Genomic DNA, 26,141 nt, shown 5'->3' with positions numbered 1-26,141 from the left:
ACGTCTGGGGAAAAGCTTAATTAAAATCCTCATTATTTTACTTTTAATTAGTTCCCCCCTCTTTTGTTTCCTTTCACCATATGGCCATGTTCCGTGGTCAAATTAACGTAATTGAGCTAATTAAGCCGATCGCCTTAATTATTCAAAGCGCTCTGATTGGACGAGGAGCTGCCCTCCCCCGCCTCTCTCCTTCTCTGACATTCTCTGCTCTGGGAAGTTCACAGTTGTCAAGTCTGTCTCTCTGTCGCAGAGGCCCTACTGATTCACTGCACAAGTGCCTCATTACTAGCTAACACTGAGCAGACATGTTCTAGAAAGCGATCTGATGGAGACCTGAGGGAGCTCGCGACAACCGACCGCACCCTCCTGTGATATGAAAGTCTAATGAGTTGATATTACATGTAGGATCACGAAGCGAAGAGTCAGACGTGAGTGTTGTTTTGTCAAAACGTCGAGACTCTGCGAAACTATTGAATGCTGTGAGATCTGTGGCCTAGTGTTTAGCAAGCGTGTTGAGCTTTACTGTTCTCTAATCAATATCAATAAATGTGCCAGAAACGAAATACTTGAGATGAGATTTGGCGGGCTAGTGGTTAACATTCCAGCGTGTGTGAGTGGGAAGCGGGAGAAGGAAATAACTCATCATGGGACTCTAAAAATAAAAAGGTGCTCAAATTTTGCTCAAATGTTTGTTTATTGTGCAACAAAAACAAACGGTTTACAGGTTGGATATTTGCAAAGGGAAGGCGCCATCCTTTTACCTTCTGCGACAAATGCAACAAGGTGAGTTCAGAAGCATCATATGTGTGTGGGAATTGGAAAAAAGCCTATGACGCTAAAGCGAGAAAGAATCTTAGTGGAACGGGATTGAAAAATTCCAGATGAAAGGTAATAGTTGGGGCCGAGATGAAATATAACTTATTTTGGTTGCACTCTAAAAAATGCTGGGTTGTTTCAACCCATGTTTGGGTCAAATATGGACAAACTCAACCGTTGGTTTAAATAGTTAAATTCATCTTTAAACCCAATGGTTGGGTTTGTCCATATTTGACCCAAACATGGGTTGAAACAACCCAGCATTTTTTAGAGTGTAGGTGGCCTTAACTAGTAACGCCAGCAGCCATATCACCCTGTAGCCCAAGACTGGTTTCCCACTGAAGCTAAGCAGGGCTGAGTCTGGTCAGTACCTGGATGGGAGACCTCCTGGGAAAACTGTTGCTGCTGGAAGAGGTGTTAGTGAGGCCAGCAGGGGGCGCTCACCCTGTGGTCTGTGTGGGTCCTAACACCCCAGTAAAGTGATGGGGACACTATACTGTAACAAGCACCGTCCTTCGGATGAGACATTAAACCGAGGTCCTAACTCTCTGTGGTCATTAAAAATCCCACGATGTCCTTCAATAAAGAGTAGGGGTGTAACCCTGGCATCCTGGCCAAATTTGCCCATTGCCCCCTGTCCATCATGGCCTCCTAATCATCCCCATATATATATATATATATATACAATTGGCTTCATCACTCGGTCTTCTCTCCACCAATAAGCTGGTGTGTGGTGGGCGTTCTGGCGCAATATGGCTGCCGTCGCATCATCCAGGTGGATGACCTCCACCTGCACATTGGTGGTGGTTGAGGAGATTCCCCCTTCTATGTAAAGCGCTTTGAGTGCCTAGAAAAGCGCTATATAAATGTAACAAATTTTTATTAATGATTATTATAAATTGTAAATTGTAGCCTATTACTATAATAATCATTAATAATAATTTGTTACATTTATATAGCGCTTTTCTAGGCACTCAAAGCGCTATATAAATGTAACAAATTATTATTAATGATTATTATAGTAATAGGCTACAATTTACTTATGTACATACATTGTACATGTACAGTTTTTATTTAAAGTATGTGCATTTAATTAACATTTGTAGTTACACTGTTAATCGTAACCCAACCCTTACCCCAAAACCATTAACTCTAACCCTCTAACTCTAAACCTGATACCTCAAACTCACTCACAGTAAATGTGTGCATTTTCCAGAACAACATCTAGTTACACAGACTTGTAGGTATTTAATGTCAGTACATAGTTAAAGGGATAGTTCACCCTAAAATGAAAATTATCCCATAATTTACTCACCCTCAATACATCTTAGGTGTATATGACTTTCTTCTTTCTGCCAAACACAATCTGAGGTATATTAAAGGTTCCGAACTGAAAACGTCCTTGTTAGTCCAAAAACAGCTTTTATTGTAACCAAGCCCAGAGAACAACTCACACAGAAGAAGATCAACGCCTACTTCATCAGTGCAACTTTGGCCCCGCCCACTGGAGTGTTAGTGAGATGATGAGGAGAGTACAGCGATACAGGATCATTGGACTAAAATAACATTACCTTCCAAGAGATCCTAATGCTAGGAATGTGCTTATTTATTTTCAACAATGAATGTCTCAGTTGAGCATTATTTATTTGTATTCGCTACATTTCACTGTAGATTCTTTGGTAAATCAGTCGCAACTTCGGCACAGGCTTTGCAAACAGACTTTTACAATATGGATTCGACAGTAATGCCACAACATGTGAGTTAATTCTAACGCCTGATCTGAGACCAGTGATTTCTGATATGATTCATGTACAGTCAGATGTTCTTTGTCTGTGTGTCAGTAAATCAAACCAGTGACTAAACGGTCAACTTCACATTGTTTCTCTTAGTAGGATGAAAATAATCTGTTATTTAAACTGTGATTCAATTATATATTGAAAGCGAACAAAGAACGCTCGCTTTACAATCGCTGGAGCTGTGTTTATCAGTGACTGAGTTCTGGACTCAAAACTCCCGTTATAATCAACGTATCTCTAATTTACATTGTGTTTGCACTGTTAGTTATGATGAAATAATTTGTTAGTGTGCGAGGTTTACACTGAAGTCTCACTTAAGTCTCACATCAGCCAATCACAGCAGTGGGCGTTTACACTGAAGTCTCACATCAGCCAGTCACAGCAGTGGGCGTTTACACTGAAGTCTCACATCAGCCAGTCACAGCAGTGGGCGTTTACACTGAAGTCTCACATCAGCCAGTCACAGCAGTGGGCGTTTACACTGAAGTCTCACATCAGCCAGTCACAGCAGTGGGCATTTACACTGAAGTCTCACATCAGCCAATCACAGCAGTGGGCGTTTACACTGAAGTCTCACATCAGCCAGTCACAGCAGTGGGCATTTACACTGAAGTCTCACATCAGCCAATCACAGCAGTGGGCGTTTACACTGAAGTCTCATATCAGCCAGTCACAGCAGTGGGCGTTTACACTGAAGTCTCACATCAGCCAGTCACAGCAGTGGGCATTTACACTGAAGTCTCACAGCAGCCAGTCACAGCAGTGGGCGTTTACACTGAAGTCTCACATCAGCCAGTCACAGCAGTGGGCGTTTACACTGAAGTCTCACAGCAGCCAGTCACAGCAGTGGGCGTTTACACTGAAGTCTCACAGCAGCCAGTCACAGCAGTGGGCGTTTCCACTTAAGTCTCACATCAGCCAGTCACAGCAGTGGGCGTTTACACTGAAGTCTCACAGCAGCCAGTCACAGCAGTGGGCGTTTACACTGAAGTCTCACAGCAGCCAATCACAGCAGTGGGAGTTTACACTGAAGTCTCACAGCAGACACGCCCCTTCAAACAGAGCGTTCAAATTAGTGGCAAAAATCAGGGTCGGAAAAATGCCTTTTATTTCTAAATTATGACATTTTTTAATGCAAAAATCATACTAACATTATAAGTGCACCCCAGGAAACAATTAAATAATGCAGTTCATGACCCCTTTAAATAATATCCTGGCACTAGCAAGCTTTATAATGTGAGTGAATTGTACCAGAGATTTTAAAGCCCAAAAAAGCCCATCCATCCATCATAAAAGTAATCCGCACAACTCCAGAGGGTTAATAAAGGCCTTATGAAGCGAAGCCATGCATTTGTGTAAGAAAAATATCCATATTTATAACTTTGTAAGCTATAATCACTGGCTTCAGGTAATGGCAGTACTCGAGTATAGTTCCAGTGGAAGAGTGACCTCTGACCCGGCGCATGACGTATTGACAAAACAAAACACTGTTCACACATTTTTAAAGGTCCCGTTTTTCCTGGTTTTTTGAAGCTTTGATTGTGTTTACAGTGTGCAATATAATGTGTTCATGTTTCGCGTGTAAAAAACCACAGTATTTTTCACACAATGTACTTATCTGTATACCGCTGTTTTCACTGTCCTAAAAACGGCTTGATGATTTCCTTGTTCTATGAAGTCCCTCCTTCAGAAATACGTAACGAGTTCTGATTGTGCCAGCGGTTCCCGTGTTGTGATTCGACAGCAGCTTAGCGCACGTTGCCCGGAGAGGTCACGCCTTTTACCATAACGGGGAGATGCATACACTCAAACTACAGCGTCCCTGAAGGCCAAAGAAAGGTGATTTGACTCCGGGATGAAAATAACAGCGTCTCGACGACATGGCGACAAACTCACTCTACAAACGCAACCGAACGCAACACTTCCTCTTCTCCACGTGTGAGAGCAACAAGACCACGCCCCCTTTTTTGCGTATTCTTGTGGGCGGAGGTTAGTCAACAAACTGTTCTACTGACGTCATTAAAGCAGGATGTACAGGGATGTAGTCCAAACCGGCCGTTCACTGTAGGCTTTGAAAGGGAACTTCTGTTCAATAAAATTCATTGAACTTTGAGCTTTATAATTTTACAGGTATTATTTATGCTCTAACAGCAACATTACACACTAACTAAAGTTTGAAAAATGGGATCACGAAGAACAGGACCTTTAAAGTGAGAGTTATAAAGCTTGGAAGAGCAAGGATATTTTTTTATATAACTCTGATTGTGTTTGGCTCAAAACGTCATATACAACATGACTCGAGGGTGAGTAAATCATGGAATAATTTTCATATTTGGGTGAACTATCCCTTTAAATCCCCCTAATATAAAGTGTGACCCTTATTTTTTAGTTGGAGTAAGACTAACTCTCACGAGTGCAGGAGCGAAAACTACTCTTGAGGCCTAGTGGTTAGCATGCTCCAAATCTTTATTATGCTATGCTCTAAGGCATTTGCCATGAGTTTGATCGCAGCTCATGTCATTTCCTCGTCTTGTAAAAGGCGGTTGCTAACAAGTGTCTAAATGGGACTCCAGGGGTTAAATGGGACATTAAACAGCATCAGCCGAACAGGTGAACTCATCTACTCACTAGTTGCTTTCACAGCCTCATTGTGTTGATAATCACACTATTCTAGCTCAAACTTTCAGGGAAATGGAAATGTTTTTAAATAAAAGCTGAGTTGTCGGAAGCATAACAGTGGTGCAATGAAGTCATGTGACCGTGGTGTTGTTCGCACATTTATGCATAGTGCTAATAAGGGGAATGAGAATATGAGTACATGCCATTTTATGTTTGCACATCATTTCCTGTCGTCTGTAGTGTCAGATTTGATTAAAAGTTAGGAGGTAAAAAAGAGGATGCTATAAGGTTCACTTGTTTCTTTGGAAGTCCCTGCAACGTCATCACACCTTGAGTTATATAAATATATTCATTTAGCTTTTCGAAAAATGCATTGAATGGAAGACAGTGGCCCTGTGTGATATTTACAGAATGTGTGAGAAGAAAAACAAAGCGTTCCTAAATCTTCTTGGTCGTTAGCTGGTAAAAATATCCATGCTCTTCTCTTTCCCACTTTTTCCCAGCGTGAGGCATGGAAACTCAGCCAATTAGACTCATTTGCATGTGTTAATATGATTAATTAGAGAGGATAAACACTTTTTCCATGACAGAAGCAGCATAGCAATTCATACACCTGCAAACTTTTTCCTGATCGAGGATAATGCCTGTTGACTAAGAGGCTTTTTTTTCCTCAGCCCCTCTAATTGGCATGTGAATATGCGTGGTTAATTAGGAATATGCAGATCAGGCTTGATTGGTTTGAATGCAGAGTGTAAGTTGAGGCACGGTGGGATTCAAATTGTGCCGAGGTTTTGATTTCCTTACTTATCAAGATATGAAGATAATTGCAATTGTGATCATTTGCATACGTTAATGAATTTGCTTGATGCTTTTCAATCGAATGTGAAATAAATAATTGATGCCGTATCAGCACCTACACCGACATCAGGGGACTTTTGCTTCAAAACTAAGCGCATTAAGGTGCCATTTTGGAGCAGACTAATTTAAAGAACGTATCGGCGCATCTTTCCTACAAGATTCAGCCCTTGTGAATTCCATGGTGCTTTTTGCTGACATTAAAATGTATTAATGCAAATAAAACACATTTTAAAAAAATAATGCAGATTAGTCATTTTCTATACTGCGTGTGCGTTCGTGTGTGAGTGTGTGTGTGTGTGTGTAAAATAAACTTTATTATTTTTAATGTTTTTGAAAGAAGTCTCTTCTGCTCATCAAGCCTGCATTTATTTGATCAAAAATACAGAAGAAAAACTGTAATATTGTGAAATATTACAATGTAAAAAAGCTGTTCTCTATGTGAATATATAGTACAATTTTATTTATTTCTGTGATCAAAGCTGAAATTTCAGCATCATTACTCCAGTCTTCAGTGTCACATGATCCTACAGAAATCATTCTAATATGATGAGTTATTATCAATGTTGAAAACATTTGTGCTGCTTAATATTTTTATCACTGATGATTTATGCATTTGGCAGACGCTTTTATTTAAAAGAGTGCTGTCAAATCGATTAATCGCATCCAAAATAGTTTGTTTACATAATATATGTGTGTGTACAGTCAGTGTATAATTATTATGTATATATAAATACACACAAACATACATGTCTATATTTAAGAAATATTTTCATGTATATACTTGTTACGTACATTGTACGTATTCGGAATGTGGTGTGTGTAGTATATATAATATTTATATTATATATAAATATTAATATTTTATATATATTTATAAAAATGTTAAGTATATGTATGAGTGTGTATTTATATATACATAATTATACACAGTACACACACGTGTATTATGTAAACTATATTATGTCAACTATTTTGGATGCGATTAATCGCGATTAATTGATTTGACAGAAATATTTTAAATATAAATATTTTGTTACAATATACACTACCGTTCCAAAGTTTGGGGTCAATAATTTTTTTCTTTCTTTTTTTTTTTTGAAAGAAATTAATACTTTTATTCAGCAAGGATGTGTTAAATTTATAAAAATTGATAGTAAAGATTTATTCTTTTAGAAAAGATTTCTATTTTGAATAAATGCTGTTCTTTTTTACCTTTAATTCATCAATGAAACCTAAATAAAGCATTATAGGTTATAAAAAAATATTAAGTAGGCCTAGCACAAATATTGATAACTCATATTACAATGATTTCTGAAGGATCATGTGACACTGAAGACTTATTAAACGGATTCTGCCAGTGTAATAACATTACATGTTTACTACTCAACTTAGTCATTTAAACTGCAATAACCTGTAGAAATAGGCTACTACTTAAAAAAAAATCTGTGATGTGAAAAACACTCAAAAGTCGCACAAAAATAGTACACTATAAACGTGCCATCCAGAGCAAGACAGGGTATACCTACTCAAAAAGTCTATTTCTGCAAAACAAATATTTCAGCATGTCAATTAAATGTCTGAAAAGTGAGTATTTGCCACTAGTTTTGAAGAAGCTTCCTCAAGGGCAGGAGGTTGTGTGAAGGGAGACGGGGTGAAAAAGTTGTGCTGTGTACTTTAATTGCGACATGGTAAACATTTAACGCGTGTGATTGTTTTGAGGCAGCGAACGGAAAGGAGCGGCTGCCTCTTAATTAACGAGGCGGCAGATTAGGCCTTATTAAATTCAAACACGGGATCAGAGCAGAGTTCAGCCTCCCCAGTGCAACGGCAGCACAGATACGAAGCTCACAATGAACTTACACACTCCACACTCACATTTAATTGCTTCTGTAATGGTCCGAGCTCAAGCCCCATTCATACCAACCCGTTGGGTAATCAGGTCTGCACCACAGAGACCGACGCTAATAACTACAGCAGAAAGTGTAATAAACAATGAACAGTGAAATCTGGATGGTAAAAAGAAGCACGGCTGGGTTGTGTTGCATTTCCCATTTATTGGATAATTACACCTTAAATAGACATCACATGTTGAGCAGATAATTCAACCGTTACAGAGAGTACTGGTATAAAAAACATATTTACAATTCTACAAAAGATGGAAGTCAACATGAAATCAATCGACCCAGTTTATTTTCTTAATCAGGGTTTCTGCAGGTTTCATGGTGGAAAATGTAAGACCTTTTTAAGAGCAATTAAAGAACATTTAAGGAAATTGAAGAGAACATAACACATCAATATGTTCTCTAAATGTAATTGTCCAAGCACAAGAGCTGTATTACTGACACTTCAAAGTTTGAAAATACAATTTCCAACAGATCCATAACTTAATAGCTTAAAGTTTGAGATAAGAAATCTTGTATAAGTGATTTTATAATTAAAAAAAGAACAAATATCTGCCAATGGCTTCATAAAAAGTAATTTTCATACCCATACAGATATTTGTTCTTGTTTTAAAGCATAAACTCACTTAATTTTGTTTAATTTCTCAGGAAACAATAATTAATTTCTTCATTCAGCATGTCTCTTGATTTAAGGATGTTTTGAATTTGCACTGGAAATTAAAAAACAATATTTTTGCATTTGCAATTAAATGTAGGGCCCTATTTTTTTTGTTTTATAGTTTATTCTTTTTTCATTTTTCTTTAATTATTCAACATTTTCTGAAGAGACTCGATGGCTTTATATGATGAAGGAAATTCTTACGGGTTTGAAACGACATTAGGGCGAGTAAATGATAATTTTTTGGTGAACTGTCCTTTAAGTGTTCTGACCTACTTTTGATTTATTCATCCAAAATTTGACAAATTTCACGACATTACGCATTATACAGTAAATTCCATTTTAAAGAATGGATTCTGCAATTCTGTTCACGTTTTCTGCCTCACAGAAATCATAGGGCCCTACTTTAATGCCATGCTATTGAATTTAAAACTTTCTGATCCAATTTAAGACATTAAGGCCAAAAAGACAAAAAGGTCAAATTAAGACTTTATAAGACCTGCCGAAACCCTGTTAAAGAGATAGTTCACCCAAAAATGAAAATTCGGTCATCATTTATTCACCCTCAAGTTGTTCCAAACCTGTATGAGTTTCTTTGTTCTGCTGAACACAAAAGATGATATTTAGAACATGTTTGTAACCAAGCAGAAAGAGCAACCATTGACTACCATAGCAGGGAAAAAATACTATGGTAGTCAATGGTTGCTCTCTCTGCTTTGTAACAACCATTCTTCTAAATATCTTCTTTTGTGTTCAGCAGAACAAAGAAACTCATACAGGTTTGGAACAACTTAAGGTTGAGTAAATGATGGCAGAATTTACATTTTTGGGTGAACTATCTCTTTAATGCACTTTTCAGGTGTTGAGGTGCGATCACATTTGTTGCTCTGTGAAATCCAGTCATTTCAATGGCAATAGTGATTTCTGTGCGAATTCATCGCCTTCACCAACAGAAAGCAGCTTGGTTTGAAAGCGACTTCTGTGTGATCGGTGCTACACACGTCACCATTCATTGTGGTGATGTTTCAGTCATGTGACTGGAGACCTGGAGGACAAAACATCCACAGAACTGCAGCACAGGACTGTTAAGTTTTTCACCTCAAAATGAAGAAATCAATGATATGTGAACGAAATGCAAGTTTTGGGCCCTTGTGATCCATATCCAGGACCTTCTACAGGATTTCAGTCCCTAAAAACAGCGGGGCGTTCGTGAAAAACACTTTAAGCGCCTTAAAACAGTGATATTACAAGATCAAATTCAGTATACAGCTTTTGAGGATGCACATGTAGGCGAGCAGATGAGCCCAAATTATGAACGCAACCCGCCAAATGGTTAGGCTTTTTCTTTGGTTTTCTGAAACTGCATCTGTTCACCTGTATATAGTATGCATCATCAATAAGGTGTATATTGAATTTGGTCTTTTAATATCATTAGTACTTGGTAAAAATGACTGGCGGGCAAAGGAGGAAAGCCTGGTTTCACCCTCCAGGTGGGCGTTCCTATAAGAATGTGACGTCACGTGAAAACTATGAATTGACAAGAGCTTTTTGACCCTTTTAAAGGGGGAAGTGTCATGAAAACAAAGCAAAATAATAACTTTCACACTGCCTCTGAAATAACATTTATTTTCAGCTGACATCACCAGTCTTACTTTTCATCCTGCCTCCATTTTAGATTGTAATAGCATTTCTTCATTTTCCTGCCCAACTTTTTTTCCTTGATGAATATCATGGAAGAAAAATAGGTTGTGAACGCAGTTTCATGTTGACTTAAAAGAAGTGTACATTGCTTTCAGATGAAGCCTTCTCTGTGAGGTTCGATGCGAGACAGACAGGATATCCTGTGAGAAAATAGACGCGTTACTTCTGTTTTCGGGGAGGGGGGTTATGAGGGCGCGAGAAAGCCACAATATCACCATCAGAGATACTGCAGAACCCACCACAGTTTGATATGAAATCAGGTACACAGAAACGTTTCCATCGCTCTCATCCCGAGCTCGTCCCCCCTCTCAGAGAAACTCTAAAGTCTGTAAATGTAGGCTGTAAAACTGTAAGTGCATCATCAGTGTCTGGATGAGAAGGACACTAAATGGAGAGAGGAAGGGGCGAAGATGATGGGGAGCCCTTCAGCAAACCTACAAAACACAAGATTTGTTTAAACTGAATGTTCATCCACTATGACACTTTAATATAGGTATAGCCAGGGCTTGACATTAACTTTTTTGCTCAGCAGCCACTATGGCTAGTGGTTTTCCAAAATTGCTAGCTACAATTTGGCATTAGGAAAATTAGGCTTCTGTCACTTTTAGGGCCCTATTTTACTGATCATACTCTTAGGGTATGTCCACTTTTGCTAGTTTAACGACGGGAAAAAAAACGGTCGGCGTGCCAGGTGCATGGTCCTAAAGGGTTGTCCCTAGTCATAACGTGTGTTTTGGGCATAACGTGCAATAAACCAATCTCCCATTCCCTTTAAAAGCCAGTTGCGCTCACACCATGGCGGATTCACTATTTACATGGACTAAATGCTTCACCAGACAGGAATCCTTTTATTTTTAATATTTAATAATTTGTTTGTGCTGCTGTGTGTGTAATAAGCAGAGTGTACGTGTGTTGTGCACCCGCCTGTAGGCTCATATTACTAATACGCCCTTTAAAAAACTTTAGAGCAAGTTTGTGTTGGTCAAATGGCGCAGTCGTTTTCAGTTCCTCAAAATAGCAACGCGCCAACGATGCGCCGGAACACACCTGATTTTCAGACCAGCACGCCCATGGGTGAACAGATGAGCTTCAGTGCATTTGCTATTGAAACAACGTGGAGCTGGACGTAAAAATGAGAACTACATCGGGCTGAAACTAGTAAAAAACACTTGTTTCGCGCCTGGCGTCTCATTGCGCCGGGTGTATGATAGACCTGACGCACGGATCCATTTCTCAGCGGTTTTTGTTCACTTCAAACAGAACTGACTGCGTTTACGTGAATACTTGCCAAGAGCGGCAGTTTGACATGATTTTGGGTATTTGACTGTTTAAGCGCAATAAGCAGCGAAAAAGAGCTGAATTTAGTCCTGAGAGGCGCTTTACGTGCCAGTGTTTGGCAACAAAATCTGTAGGAATGAGTAAAATTATGAGCAATCCCATGCCGAAATTCAAGCCATTTAAAAGAAACAATATTCATCCGCAGCAAATGAAGCGAGTGTGTGAGTGAGAGGAGGGTGTGTGTCACTTGCTGTCGGAGAGATGAGAGAGAGAGAGAGAGAGAGAGAGAGAGAGAGAGAGAAAGAGACGCTGGTATCGTGTGTCTATTATGCGGGAAAATGAGTATTAGAAGGGTTTCAAATATTTCAGTATCGATATGTATCGAAAAATCAATGTTTGACAATACTACACTGCACTTAGTTGATTTCAGATGCCTTTTTTAAAAGACTACAATTGAAAAGTGTTGATAGTATATATAAAATTCAACCTGCCAAAGTGGCTAGTAGGAGTGACTGCGTTACATGCCACTGCTGAAATACACACACATTTGGCGGGTTGGCGAGTGTTAATGTCAAGCCCTGTTATGGCCTACAGACAAAAGACCACCATATTGACCTTAAAGAGTCAAATAAAAGCAGGCACTCACTTTCTGGTCGGGTAGGACCGGGTTGCTCTGCAGGTGAGTATTAAGGAGTGCGGCTCCTGGCCGGTCGTGTTCGCAAAATATGGTGCCGTTTACGTAGTGGAATCGGTCACCGGGGACCAACTGGTTTCTGCACGTTGCACAGGAGAAGCACTGGAACAGATGAGAGAGGAATGAGTACATTTATCCCTTTTTGCAGTCTTTTAAGTGCTGAATTATTAGCCATGCGTTTTATTAAAGCATGCAGAGCTGCTAGTCAGGGTTAGCCTTTACTGAACAAACTGCCTTGGCTCAGTGCTCAAAATAATTTTTTTATTAAAAAGAAAATCACTGTGCAAACAAGGTCAGTTCCATTCGAAACAAATGAGACTGAACAAGATTATTAGACGAGAACACTGAAGGAGAAGCTGTAATATAGCTAGGCTTTATCCAGAGATGTATTGTACCATACTATTATGTGAAAAATAAATAATGATTAAAACATTTAATTCAGCTCTAATGAGCATCAGCCATTTAGAAATGCAGGGATTGTTCGCCAAAGAAAGTGAAATTCTGTCATTTACTCACCCATCATGTCGTGCAAACCTGTATGACTTTCTTTCTACTGCGGAACATAAAACAAGTTTCATGTTTTTGTCCATACATAATTTTTGGACCCCATTGACTTTTAGGCAACACGGTTACACTATTTTAATGTGTCCGTATTACAGTGTAATTATACATTTAGGTTCTGAGTAATAATAATTACTACATGTACTTACTATAGGGTTAGCGTTTGGGGAAATGCTTTTTTTACAGTGTCATTGTTACACGTTACATGTAGTTAATATAATAACAATAAATTCAGCCAAATTAAATGAACTAACCCCTCAACCCCGGTTACACTTTATTTGAAGGTGTCTTTGTTACACTGTAGGCTAATTATACATTTACAAGTATATACAAATATTACAAGTACTGAGTAATATTATTAAGTAACTACATGTACTTACTATATGGTTAGGATTAGGTTTGTTTGAGGGTTAGTTGCATGTAATTATACATATTTTACTGTTATTACTATAGTAACTTCATGTAACTGTAAAATAAAGTATTACCTTACATCAGGGGTGTCCAAACTTTTTTAAAAGGGGGCCAGATTCGCTGTTGTGGACACACCTGGGGGCCGGTTACTTTTCTATTATACATTATTGCTGTCAATAAAAACGAATTAAAATCACACGTTTTCTGAATATTAAAGTTTTTAAATATTAATTTATATTGCAATAACTTTACATTCAATCTCCAAATTTATGTATAAACAACAAAAAAGTATATTTTTAATATTTATGATATCTTTTTATGACTGAAGGCCAGTATCTCTGATACCAATACTACTACTGATGTGAAACTTTTTTCTCTCTCAAATGTAACCATTAATTATAGCCATTCAACATTACAGTATAATTGAGAGCTATCAATTTTAATATTTATTAGACTTTAAAAAATAACCAAGTAAAAATGTACTTTAACTTTAATTTAAGTAGCCTAAGCTTAAAGCAATCTTCACTAAAACCCATTATAATAAATGTCATAAACCTGTGACCTCGGAAATATACGGAAATTGAATAAAGTTATCAAATACTAAATTCTAAGTTAAATGTAGATTAATCCTTAAAAGTACAACAACATTGTTTTCCTCTTTTTCTTTTGTTCTTAAATGTGATGCATAAATACATACATGTACAGTTTGAGGCAGCTTTAATTACCTTTTTGGTAACTTCATGACTTAATTGCCGACATAAATGACATTGCATGCTCGGGGTTTCTTTTGTGCTTTAATATGAAATGATATAGGCTATAGCGCGCCGTCGCCACATTTGTGTGTGCAATTAAACACATAACGTTACACATTTAGTGGCGGTGAAGCTGCGTTTTATGGTGTGTTCGTAGCGCATACTCTTCAATTAAAATATCGTTTCTATATCTAGAATGGCTTTATGGTATTTAGCCAATAAACACATTTAATATAAATACAAATGCACAAAACTGCACATTTATGTATGTCTTTAAGTCTGTAATTACTCATTTTAATACAAATTTAATAAAATGAGATATCCTACATTAGTGTCACCACAGTAAATCCATGATGGTGAATTGTTGGTTGAAAAGTATTCTAACTGAATCGGCTAAGTGTTTCTTCTGATTTGCACATTAGTGTTGTTGATAAGTCAGCGCTGTTTTTACTAACGAAATTTAAAATCACAGAGAGATTTGCAGTTTGTACCGGAGACCTCTCCACCGAACTCGAACACTTCTCACAGGGCGGTTTTGTGGACATGTGTGATCGAGACACTCAGCAAGTAAACACATTTGTGAGCTTGTGAGTCGCGCGCTGCGCAGTACGCACAAGTAGCACTGTTTCGTTCCGCTTTTGGCATTTTAATGTTTACCAGCCTAAAATCTATTACTGCCAACTTGTGTTGACATTATGAAACTGCACGATTTGTAAATTATGCGTGGCGGGCCACATATAATATATTTTAATAGACAAGCTGCAGGCCATTTGAAATTCATCCACAGGCCGCATTAGGCCCGCGGGCCGGACTTTGGACACCCCTGCCTTACATGCAACTAGGTCTGCATATATTGAAGAAAAATGCGATATGCGATAACTCGTTAATGCGATATTAAACTTATACAATTTAATCAACAATTTATTAAAAGCTTGACAAAAATTATGTTTAGGGTCATATAAAATACGTTTATTTATTTTTCTCAAATCCTAATTCTATTCATTCACACAGAGACACGCAGAACATGCAGGATTCATATTTAAATAATCGTTTTGCGGTATAGACACTAGTTTAAGATTTCAGTGTACTGGCCTCCTTTTTTTCAATATTTAGAAAAAATTCTGTGTTATACAATAAATTCCGTTCTTATGACTGGATTCCGCGATTCTGTCTGCGTTTTCCACATCGTGGAAATAAAAGCGCCATAATTAAGCACACAGAAGGATACATGTTTATTAGGCTGCTGTCACTTTAAGAGCTAATGCATGGATCCAATATAATGTTACACACGCTTTCTTTCTCAACCCTTTATATTCACTTAAGACATAACTGACCGTTTAAGTGAAAACAGTCTCCAAGACAGGCATTTTGAAATAATTTAGTGTGTTTTTGGCCATATAAGCTGCGGAAGAGAACTGAATTCGTCATCATGTGCCGCCCGTGAGGCGGCTTCCTTTGTGCGCGAGTACTTCGCTTAAGCAGGTCACATTATGGAACAGGCATGTGTCCAGTCTACTCTCTGCATCAACCTAAAATTTGGACTTTTTGTAATCTTTTGGAGTATTAAAATCATGCAGTTATCACAAGCCGTTGCGATATGCATATTGCGATATTTACATTTGCGATATTTCGATAAATTGTGTATTAGCCGTACATGCAACTATAACAAGGACACTTGTTATAAAGTGTAACCCTTTATTTTAAGGTGTACTTGTTACAGTGTAATTATACATTTAAAAACTGAGTAATAATTAGGGATGCACCGAATCCAGGGTTCGGGTTCGGATTCGGCCGAATATTGGGCTTTTTGACTGGGTTCGGTTTCTGCCGAACCTCAGAATTTATTTCCACCGAACCCGAACCCTAGGCTTGCACTATGCGCGCCCCGCTGGTCGAACTTAATGACGCCGCTGTTGAAAGTGAAAATGGAACTCATGAACAGAAAACGTGGCAGTAGCCATATACTTTAAGTCAAAAGAAGGCGATTCAAGTTGAGCTACGCGTTCAATTTGCAATGCCGATTTGTCTCGTGATGACAAGGACCCTAAACAACAGCCGCTGTTAAAACATTTGCATATGAAACATCCGAGAGAATACGAGTTGTGCATGAAGGAATCTACAGACAGCAGCCAAAAAGTATTTTATTTTACCGTGCAAACAGCCTATAGATCTATAGATCAGATAAAATATAAATAAAATTAGGCCTAATAAAATATATATAGGCTACTTAAATAATTACCAAATTAAGATGACAAAACGAAAATACACTGAATCCGTTAGCTTTGAAGAACCGGAATTAGGTAAATAGGTTGATAATATACTATATATCTTTACATATATAGCATACTATTCTCTTAAAACCATAATTTCGTTATTTTTATTAACCCAAATAATGATTCATCCGCTAGGTTGCACGTGAGGGGGAAAAAATAGGTTCCTTCCACTTAAGAGTTGAGCTCTTTTTATTTTAATAGGCTATATCTCTTTACATAAATAGCCTACTATTTTCTACTTAAAAAAAATAAATAACTTCGTTATTTTACTAACCCAGTGTTTTGTATGTGAATGCTGTTTCACGTGAATATAACCACAGGAGTGAAGCACAAAGCTTTGTTTAGCCTGAAAGGAAATAATGGTCAGAGAGCACTTTTTCATTCTGTTTTGCTATCTGGATATAGTCACTCGATTTTCCGTGAATTTTAACAATAGGCCTAGTCCATTTTATCCCAATGGACATGGACATCTCGTTTCTTTTCCCAAATCTTCACTCGCGTCGCACCCATTCGCAGGGGATTATAAACGTTTCTTCCTTTCGTTTGCTTATAATTAAGTCTATTATAACTATTCACATCCTTTACTGTGGGAAAGTATAAAAAACACTGTAGGACGAATACCTTTTTACTTCAAATTTTATTTAACACAGTTTGTTCTTGTTATTAAACTTGTTAAGGCGCGTCAAGTTTGGTTTATTTGAATAGCGCATTTCACACACACGCCGGTGATTTTAGTTTCGTTTTCTCTGGCAGTGAATAATCACATTGCCTAAATGTCTTGACCCTGTGGAAGATAAAATCCGCTCTTCAGACCTTTTACAGCAAGTGTTGCTTTGCAACATCAGTAGAACATATGAATACGAAGATATTCGAGAAGGTGTAGGCTATATTCAGTGTCCCATTCCTCTCAAAGCGCAGAGCGGTAGGCTATATGACGCATCTTTGCGGGGAAATAGTATGAATCAAATATTTTTCTAACTGATATTTAATTTTCATATATTCTTGAGGTTACCATTATTTACTGAAAATCGTTTTTGTTTTATAGGCTGTGTTGTTTCACTGACGGAAGTGCTAAAATAAACACGCATGCTTATGGATGTTTCAGCCTCAAATGATTTCAAAATGTAGGCTATAAAGGGTATCTGACATAGACTACAGTATTTAAAATTGCATATGCATTAGTTACATTCTCAATTTAATTTACAGAGCAATTCCTGCTAAGTTTTTAGTTTAACTAATACTATAGAAGTGGATTAGTGTGTGTCGCAGACTCGCAACGGGGGCGTGGCATCACGATGGTGGCGCTCCATCTTGATGTCGGCACAACCCTAGCGCGCGCCTCCTGCTCTCCGTTGGGTTGTTCTTTGAAACGACAGAGGACGACTCGGGGTAATTTTTCTATAAACCATCATGAAATAGCGGCGAGAAGAACATACACGACAATGTTTCCTTTAGTAAACTTGACCAAAACTGGTCAATAGCATCCCTACACTGCTGTGGACGTTGTTAACTTCATTAATGTGTTTACTGTGATAATGGACTGCGGACGGGAGTAGGATTCGGTATTCGGTTTCGGATTCGGCCGAATCTTAACCAGTGGATTCGGTATTCGGCCGAACCCCAAAAATCTGGATTCGGTGCATCCCTAGTAATAATAATTAACAAGGGTTAGGGTTTGGTTTAGGGTTACTTGCATGCAAGTATGCATAATTTGTAGTTATTACTACAGTAACTACATGTAACATGGGGACACTAAAATAAATTGTTACCAAATAAAGTGTTATGACTTTATCATTTGGACCAAAACATAATCTTTTGTGTTCCGCAGAAGAAATTAATTCTGGGTTTGGAGAGACATGTGAGTAAATGACAGGGGGTGAACGATCCCTTTACAACACTTCACGTAACAGACCTTGAGGTGGTAGACGTTGCCCTGTGCCCGCATGACCATTTCACTGGCGGGAATGGACTGACCACATGCGCTGCAAGCCCCCGTGTGCCCAAATAACCTGGAACACAGGAGGTAGAACAAACACAGTGAACATCCTTTCCAAATTGAATTTAGACAACATAGGAGTAATATTGAGTAACAACATAGGAGTGCAGCAATGACTTCAGCAGTGTCGACACATCAGGCTTAACGTTAAATGATGGTGTGTGACGCATCTACGACAGCACGCGGCGTCTCTGATGTTCTCTGCGGGAGAGAATGCATCTGCAGAAATCATCAACACCCGGTGGATGCAAATGAGACCAATGCAAATCACCACAAGAACAAAATGCTTGTCAGCATAGCATGACAACTACAGCTTCAGACAACTTTTGAATTGCAAATGACTGTGGAGACTCTTGTCTCAAACGGTCTCATTATCGACTTGCGTCTTTGTTATAATGATCAAGATTTTTGGTCACTACTAACTGTGGAGGTGGAAAAAAAAAATACGGCTCTAAGAGTTAAAAGCCTTTTTTCACACTCATTATTAGTTGTTAAAACTGCATGGCATTTCAAGAGTGCAAGATGAGTTTTGCCGTTTGTAAATTTTGCAGTGGTACCTGGTGAATGTATGGTTTAGTGAGCAATTAAATTACTTTTAAACATTTTTATGCTTGATCGGTGAAATTAGGTTCTATTAGTGGAGTAGAAATGAAGGGCTTAAACAAAACTGCTCATTCCATTTATTTTATAAGTGGGTTTCTATATTTTCAACCCTGTTACTAAAATTATGTTCATGTCTAAACTCAGTTTAACACCCTGGTTTCTGCGATCTTGGGTTTTAAGCAATAACCAAAACCTCAAATTTAAACAGACAATACAATTAATCAGACTTACACAATTTAAAAAAAATAATAACAGTAAAATGTAAACAAGGTTATGAGTAACAGGGCTGCAAATTACACCTAAATCACACTAGAACTCCGTAGGATCAGCTAGAACAGGACTAAATGCTGGTTTGCAATAAGTGAGAAACCCATTTAAAAGTAGTAACAGGGTGGAATGGTTGGGCTCAATAATAATAATTGAGAAGATGGAATATGATTATAAATAAATACTATGCTTTGGAAAATGTCCAAATTAAGTTACTCCCTGGATGTCACAAAAAAAAAATGTTTTTTATATATATATATATAAAAAAATGTTCACACACACACACACACACACACACACACACACACACACACACACACACACACACACACACACACACACACACACACACACACACACACACACACACACACACACACACACACACACACACACACACACACACACACACACACACACACACACACACACACACACACACACACACACACACACACACACACACACACACACACACACACACACACACACACACACACACACACACACACTACCGTGTCCTTTGGCATTAGGCTTAATTTGCAGCCCTGTTACTCATATCCATGTTTACTGTTATTATTTTTTAAATTGTGTTAAATTTGAGGTTTTGTTTATTGCTAAAAACGCAAGATCGTAGAAACCAGGGTTTTAAACTGTGTGTTTAGACATGCATATAATCTAAGTAACAGGGTTGAAAATATAGAAAACCATGATTATAAATAAATACTATGCTTTGGAAATGTTTTTTTTTTTTAAATATAATTTATTTGAATGCATGCATTATATATATATATATATATATATATATATCCCGCCTTCTGGGAGGAGATACAGGAGTCTTAAAAGTAGGACAAATAGACTAAAAAACAGTTACTATCCATGGGCCATTAGGACTCTGAACGGGGACAAGACTTAATATCGTCCATTTTATTCTTAACATGCAATACATTTTAAGGTGCAATACACCAATATATCTTTTAACATGTTATGTGACTACTTTTATAGATGATTATTCACTTAGTGTTATTTATTTAACTTCAAATTTTATGGTTTTCATTGTCTTTTGCAATGTGTGTTTGTGTTCTCACTGATCAGATGGGCATTATAATTTCGTTGTACTGCAATGACAATAAAGCTTCTAAATCTAAATATTATATATATTTGGTAACACTTTACTTAAAGCCTTTATGTATAATGCATTATAAAAGTTATTCATAATGCATGTTATAATGCATTCTATGTTTTCATAATAATTGTAACCAAAAGTTAAAACGCATTATAATATTTACAGATTTCTTGTTAGATCAGAAAATGGATGTTTGTCACACGTTTTAATGCTTTATACTTTCAAAAGTTGTAACAATGAATAGACAAGTGATTATGTCCATATTTACAACCATTTATGAGACAATACAATGCATTTTAAGGTGCATTACAATGTATATTTATTGCATCAATATACTTTTATAGTTCATATATATACACACACACACACTTTACAATAAGGTTCATTAGTTAACTACAATAGTTAACATGAACTAATAATGAACTGCTCTTTTAAAGCATTTATTTATCTTTGTTAATTTTAATTTCAACATTTACTAATGCATTATTAAAATCTTGTTAACATTAGTTAATGCACTATGAACTAACATGAACAAACCATGAACAGCTGGATTTTTATTAACTAATGTTAACAAATGCTGAATAGAGGTGTTGTTCATGGTTAGTTCATGTTAACTAATGCTTTAACTAATGTTAACTAATACAACCTTATTGTAAAGTGTTACCATATATATATATATATATATATATATATATATATATATATATATATATATATATATATATATATATATATATATATATATATATATATATATATATATATATATATATATATATATATAAAAGCATTACTTCTTTTTTAGTGATTAAAATGTGTTAATAATTAAAGAGATTTACGTTAACACTTTGTCTTAAATCCTTTATGCATAATGCATTATAAAAAGGTATTCATAATGTGCATTATAATGCATTATATAATTTCATAAATAACTGTAACCAAAGTTAAAATGCATTATAAAATGCAGTTACCTTGTAACACCTGAAATTGCTTGATTGTGATGCGTTTTAATGCATTATAATCTCTAAGGGTGCAAGTATGATGCATTATAAGGTACATTACAAGGCATAATTAATGCATAAAAAATACATTATAAAAGCTTTAAGTAAAGTGTTCCTAAATTTACTCCAATAAGTTGACCATCAGATTATGTCAATATGATTAATTGCTGGATGTAGTTGAAGAGGTCATGACCTCTGAGCTGGGATCCCAGCTGGGGTCATACAGAAATGCAGTCTAAATGAAGCACTCGCGTCTCAGGCCAAGTGCATGTTGGGTTGCGTCTGACCTGATGTAGTCTGTCCTGCAGAGGATCATGCCTCCTTTGCTGTAGCAGGTGGATCCGATCTCTCCCAGCTGAGCCTGACAGCACGAGCACTTGAGGCAGCGCGTGTGCCAGTAGCGCTCCATGGAGAAGAGCAGGAAACGGTCAGCGATCCGACCCCCACAGCCCGCGCATGATCTGGACACGCACGCGCCGCCCGCGACCTGGCTGTTCACCATAGCTACGGCTGGAGGGAGGCAAATCACAAGACTATAACCAACAACCTGCATGGTGTGCAAATCAGTTGTTTTGATGAGGAATTCTTTTGACTGATGTAATGGGAACAGCAGGGCCAGAACCACCATAGACACTAAAGTGAACGTTTCCCCCACAATACTCAAAACAGTGGGTTTTTCTAAATAGAAGTTCTTTAACTTCTTCGCACCTCCGATGAATGAATATTTGTTGGCTGTGACGCTTCATAAACAAGCGATTAAGTGTATGTGCAGCATAATCCTTCAGTACAGCTAAACTACACAGTGACGCAAAGATGATACAGGACAGGTTTACTGTACAGTACACTGCTGACTGAATCAACATTAATAAAGAGCATACATGTGGATAGTCATGCCTTTCTAGATTTTCTAACCACTTAGATGTGAGAGGATTAGCAGGAATTCAAATCACTTGTAAAAAAAATGTAATGTATTAGATTTGGATTATGAGTTGAAATAAGACAATAGAAATAGTTGCTTCCTTTTGACAAAAAATATTACTTTTTGTCTGTCTGCATCATGGCAAGTTATTGTGTACAAAAATAAATAGAGGCATTTTATATCCAAGCATCTAAATTCCAGTATCACGGGATAAAATGCATTATATTTTCCATAATCAAGCAATAGACGTAAACAGGCTTAAACAATATAACTTTAAAAGGGCAGACAAATTCCATTAAAAGACGAGCGAGTGTAAACGAGATGAAACACATTTATATAAAATGTATTTATTTAAAAAAAAGTATACATAAATATTTTTATTTTATATATATATATATATATATATATATATATATATATATATATATATATATATATATATATATATATATATATATATATATATATATATATATATATATGCCGAAATTTTTCTAGAATAACCATTATAAGTCGTAAGAAATAACATGTCATGAATATGTAACGTTAATGCAGTGAACACGGAACAAGAAGAGTTACAATACACAACATATATTGATGAATCCAGTGTATTTTAATCTTTAACGTTAAATCCTCAGCTCATACATTGCAACTTCGTCAACTTGAATGTATAGTGCAAATAAATATCATATCAGCTCAGTTTCGCGCATGTGAACATAAAGAAGAGCGACTCACCTCGAAGATCTTCCAGACCCGGTGAGCTCACACACTTTATCCGTGTAAAGTTATCCGCCTCAGGACCTCGCGCTCTTATGACTGTCCTCCTCCTCCTCCTCCTCCTCACGCGCACATTGCAGAGCACATTGCAATCTAATTAGGGTCGCTTTGTTAGAAGAAGAATGAACCGCGTGTGCCAAAGTTACTGGTTCCGTTGCATCGTGCGGCAGACAGACAGCAGTCCAAAACAAGAGCGCGCGTTATTCCGTGAGCGAATTCATCAAGCAGAGCCGCGTCGCGTGAATCTCAACGACCGACGGAGCCGCCGCGGGTCTTTTTTTATCGCTGGCGTGACGTAACAGAACTGAACACTTCACCTTGATAGGGTTGATTATTTCGGGGCGTGGCATAGGCTAATAAATATGTGTCTGTCACGTGCCTACTGAAACTCTTTACAAAAAGATAAAACCATCTATCACTTGAAATGGATCTTTATTCTCAAATGAAACAGATATTATAAACGAGGGATTTATCAACAACCCTAATGAATGTTCACTATATTAAGTAAACACTAAAACACTTAATATTCAACAATATTATTGATCTGACTGCTGTATAGAACATGGGTTTTCAAACTGCCCAGGGGTTCTCCAGAAGGTTCTAAGGAGTCCCCTGAACATTTTGGATAGTAAAAAGACAAAGCAAAAATGGATAACATTAATTCTAGCCAATTTAAGTTTGGAAACAATATGTTGTATTTATAATGTCAAATTTAGTCTACTATTTATTTAACAGTGTAAATGTTTTTTTCCATACATAAAAATATGGATTTTAGGAAGGGGGTCCCTCATAAAAGGTTCATCATTTGGGGGTCATTGGCATCATAAAGTTTGAAAACCCCTGGTATAGGATTGAGCTGGACAATTACGATTGACAATGATGATTTTTATTTAAAGGGATAGTTCACCTAAAAATGAAAATTACCCCATGATTTACTCACCCTCAAGCCATCCTAGGTGTATATGACATTCTTCTTTCAGACGAACACAATCAGAGTTATATTAAAAAATATCTTCCAAGCTTTATAATATGCTGGAACACCAGACTCTCATGAACATGCGTACGACAGTTAGCGGAAGTTAAGAGATTAGAGATTACAGTTTGTTTTTCTTACACAAACCCATGGATTCACTCCAGAAGGCCTTTATTAACCCCCCAGAGCCGTGTGGAGCACTTTTATAATGGATGGATGCACTTTTATGGACTTCAAAACAAAACACAAGTTCACTGCCATTATAAAGCTTTGAAGAGCCAGGACATTTTTAAATATAACTCAATTGTATTTGTCTGAAAGAAGAATGTCATATACACCTAGGATGACTTGAGGGTGAGTAAATCATGGGGCAATTTTCATTTTTGGGTGAACTATCCCTTTAATTAACTGATGATCTTTACAACGGAACTGAATCAACACTGAACTGACTTTAGCTGAACAACAGCCGAAATGCATTATTTTCCTGTTATCAGTGAAAAAAGTTGCTTCGAACAATCTGTATTGTATAAAGCGTTGTATAAATAAAAGTGACTTGACTTTTGACTTAAACTAAAGTTGCTTGCATTTAGTACAATATTTATTCTCCCTGAGGACAAACTCACATAGCTGAGCACTATTGTTTTAATACATTAACATTGTTTTAATACATTAATATTAAGATTATTTATATATAAGTCATCCAGCACCCTGGTTGAGAACCAAATCGATTATGTTTTATTAATAAAGGTGTTTAAATAGGCTACATGCGTCTTAATTGCAGTCATGAGTCAGCTCAAAAACATAAGGTCGTAAATTATAACCCTAATATAATTTGCTTAGGCTAACTGTTGTGCTAACATGCTATTTATTAAAACCAACTCTGTTAATAAAACAATCAAGTTTTGCAACATATTAAAGTAGCTCACTTGACGCCCCATCGATCATCATAGTTGACTCCCAAAACTTCAGATCACTCAATAGTTATCGATTGATTCAATTCAACGAGCGATTTAAAAACGGACATTGCAAATATGACAGAAACAGCCACATGAGCTCTCTTCTGAATTCATAATCTTCACAGAAGACAACGGGAGAGGGTCATATTTGACACTTTATGGTTTTGCACCTGTGTGTTATTGTAGGCACCACTAGAGGTCAGTGTTGTCTGAGTTTGGTTTAAATACCTACTATGCCAGTATACTGTTTTTGTGAAGAAAAAGTACATACTTTTGAATTTTGGGACACACTTCTTCATGCTCTGTAGCTATTACTTACGTGCATCCTGTCACCGTTTAAACTGCAGAGACTCTCCTCACGTGTTTGCAATTTGCATAAAGAAGCATTTAAAAGTTAATGACCAAACGTATTATTACTTGCTGTTGCAGATGAAATAGCTATAATGTGGATAACATTGAATAAATAAATTTTCGTCAGGTTACATATTGATAAATCACTTGACCCCCTTATCTTAACCTTTTCCCCACCTCTCTACTTAAAGGGTTAGTTCACCCAAAATTGAAAATGCTCTCATTAATTACTTCCCCTCATGTCGTTAGACACCCGTAAGACCTTTGTTCATCTTCGGAACACAAGTTAAGATATTTTTGTTGAAATCTGATGGCTCAGAAAGGCCTCCATTGGCAGCAATGTAATTTGCACTTACAAGACCCATAAAAGGTACTAAAGAGTCGTTACAAAGTTATACTACATTATACTGTAATATAGGCTACTGCAGTTATTTTTTGTAAGGGATTTTCACTCTACTGTTACACCAAGTCTTGATTTATCAGATGTGAGATTATATAGCCTAATATGTTTTTTCCTGTTTACGTATCAATATGCAAATTGTCACTAACTAACCTGACAATTCATATTTTATTTATTGTGGTAAAAGTTGAATGTATGTGCTAGTCTTTAACCCTGTGGCCTTCTGTTCTGGTTTCCGACATACTTCCAGTTCCTCTGTCAGATCCATGCTGAAACTCACATCTCGCTGTTAGTCGATCTGCTCCAGACCTGGATCTTCCTGGATCTTCCTCTTTTACTCTCTGTGCGGCGCCCAAAGCCAGCTTAACCTGATTGATCAGTTATTGTAGTGCGTCTTCAACATAAACTTATTTTATTTCAGTTAGTTTTTCATGTAATAATCATGTAAGTCTAT

The 26,141-nt window shown here is 37.1% G+C and overlaps 1 protein-coding gene across 1 annotated transcript; it reads right to left on the bottom strand.

Moving 5' to 3' along the window:
- Nucleotides 1-9,769: 9,769 nt before the first annotated feature.
- Nucleotides 9,770-23,262, bottom strand: LOC307132662 (LIM domain transcription factor LMO4-B). The gene is made up of 5 exons (XM_079827125.1): nt 22,966-23,262; nt 21,599-21,821; nt 18,231-18,327; nt 12,274-12,423; nt 9,770-10,783 (listed from the first exon to the last, which is right to left on the bottom strand). Exons 2-5 carry the CDS (start codon nt 21,811-21,813, stop codon nt 10,775-10,777), a joined length of 471 nt encoding a protein of 156 aa, XP_079683251.1. The 5' UTR covers nt 21,814-21,821; nt 22,966-23,262; the 3' UTR covers nt 9,770-10,774.
- Between the last annotated feature and the right edge of the window lie 2,879 nt (nt 23,263-26,141).

The sequence above is a fragment of the Gobio gobio genome (genome assembly GCF_949357685.1).
Source record: "Gobio gobio genome assembly, chromosome: 10".
In the NCBI taxonomy this organism is placed as follows: Eukaryota; Metazoa; Chordata; class Actinopteri; order Cypriniformes; family Gobionidae; genus Gobio; species Gobio gobio.
This window is presented reverse-complemented; position numbering and strand designations above follow the sequence as displayed.

Coding starts and splice junctions, on each gene's coding strand:
- LOC307132662 (XM_079827125.1), bottom strand. CDS start 21,813: ATGGTGAACAGCCAGGTCGCGGGCGGCGCGTGCGTGTCCAGATCATGC. Junction 18,328..21,598: donor TGCAGGACAGACTACATCAG/GTCAGACGCAAC, acceptor CCTGTGTTCCAG/GTTATTTGGGCACACGGGGG. Junction 12,424..18,230: donor GCAACGTCTACCACCTCAAG/GTCTGTTACGTG, acceptor CATCTGTTCCAG/TGCTTCTCCTGTGCAACGTG.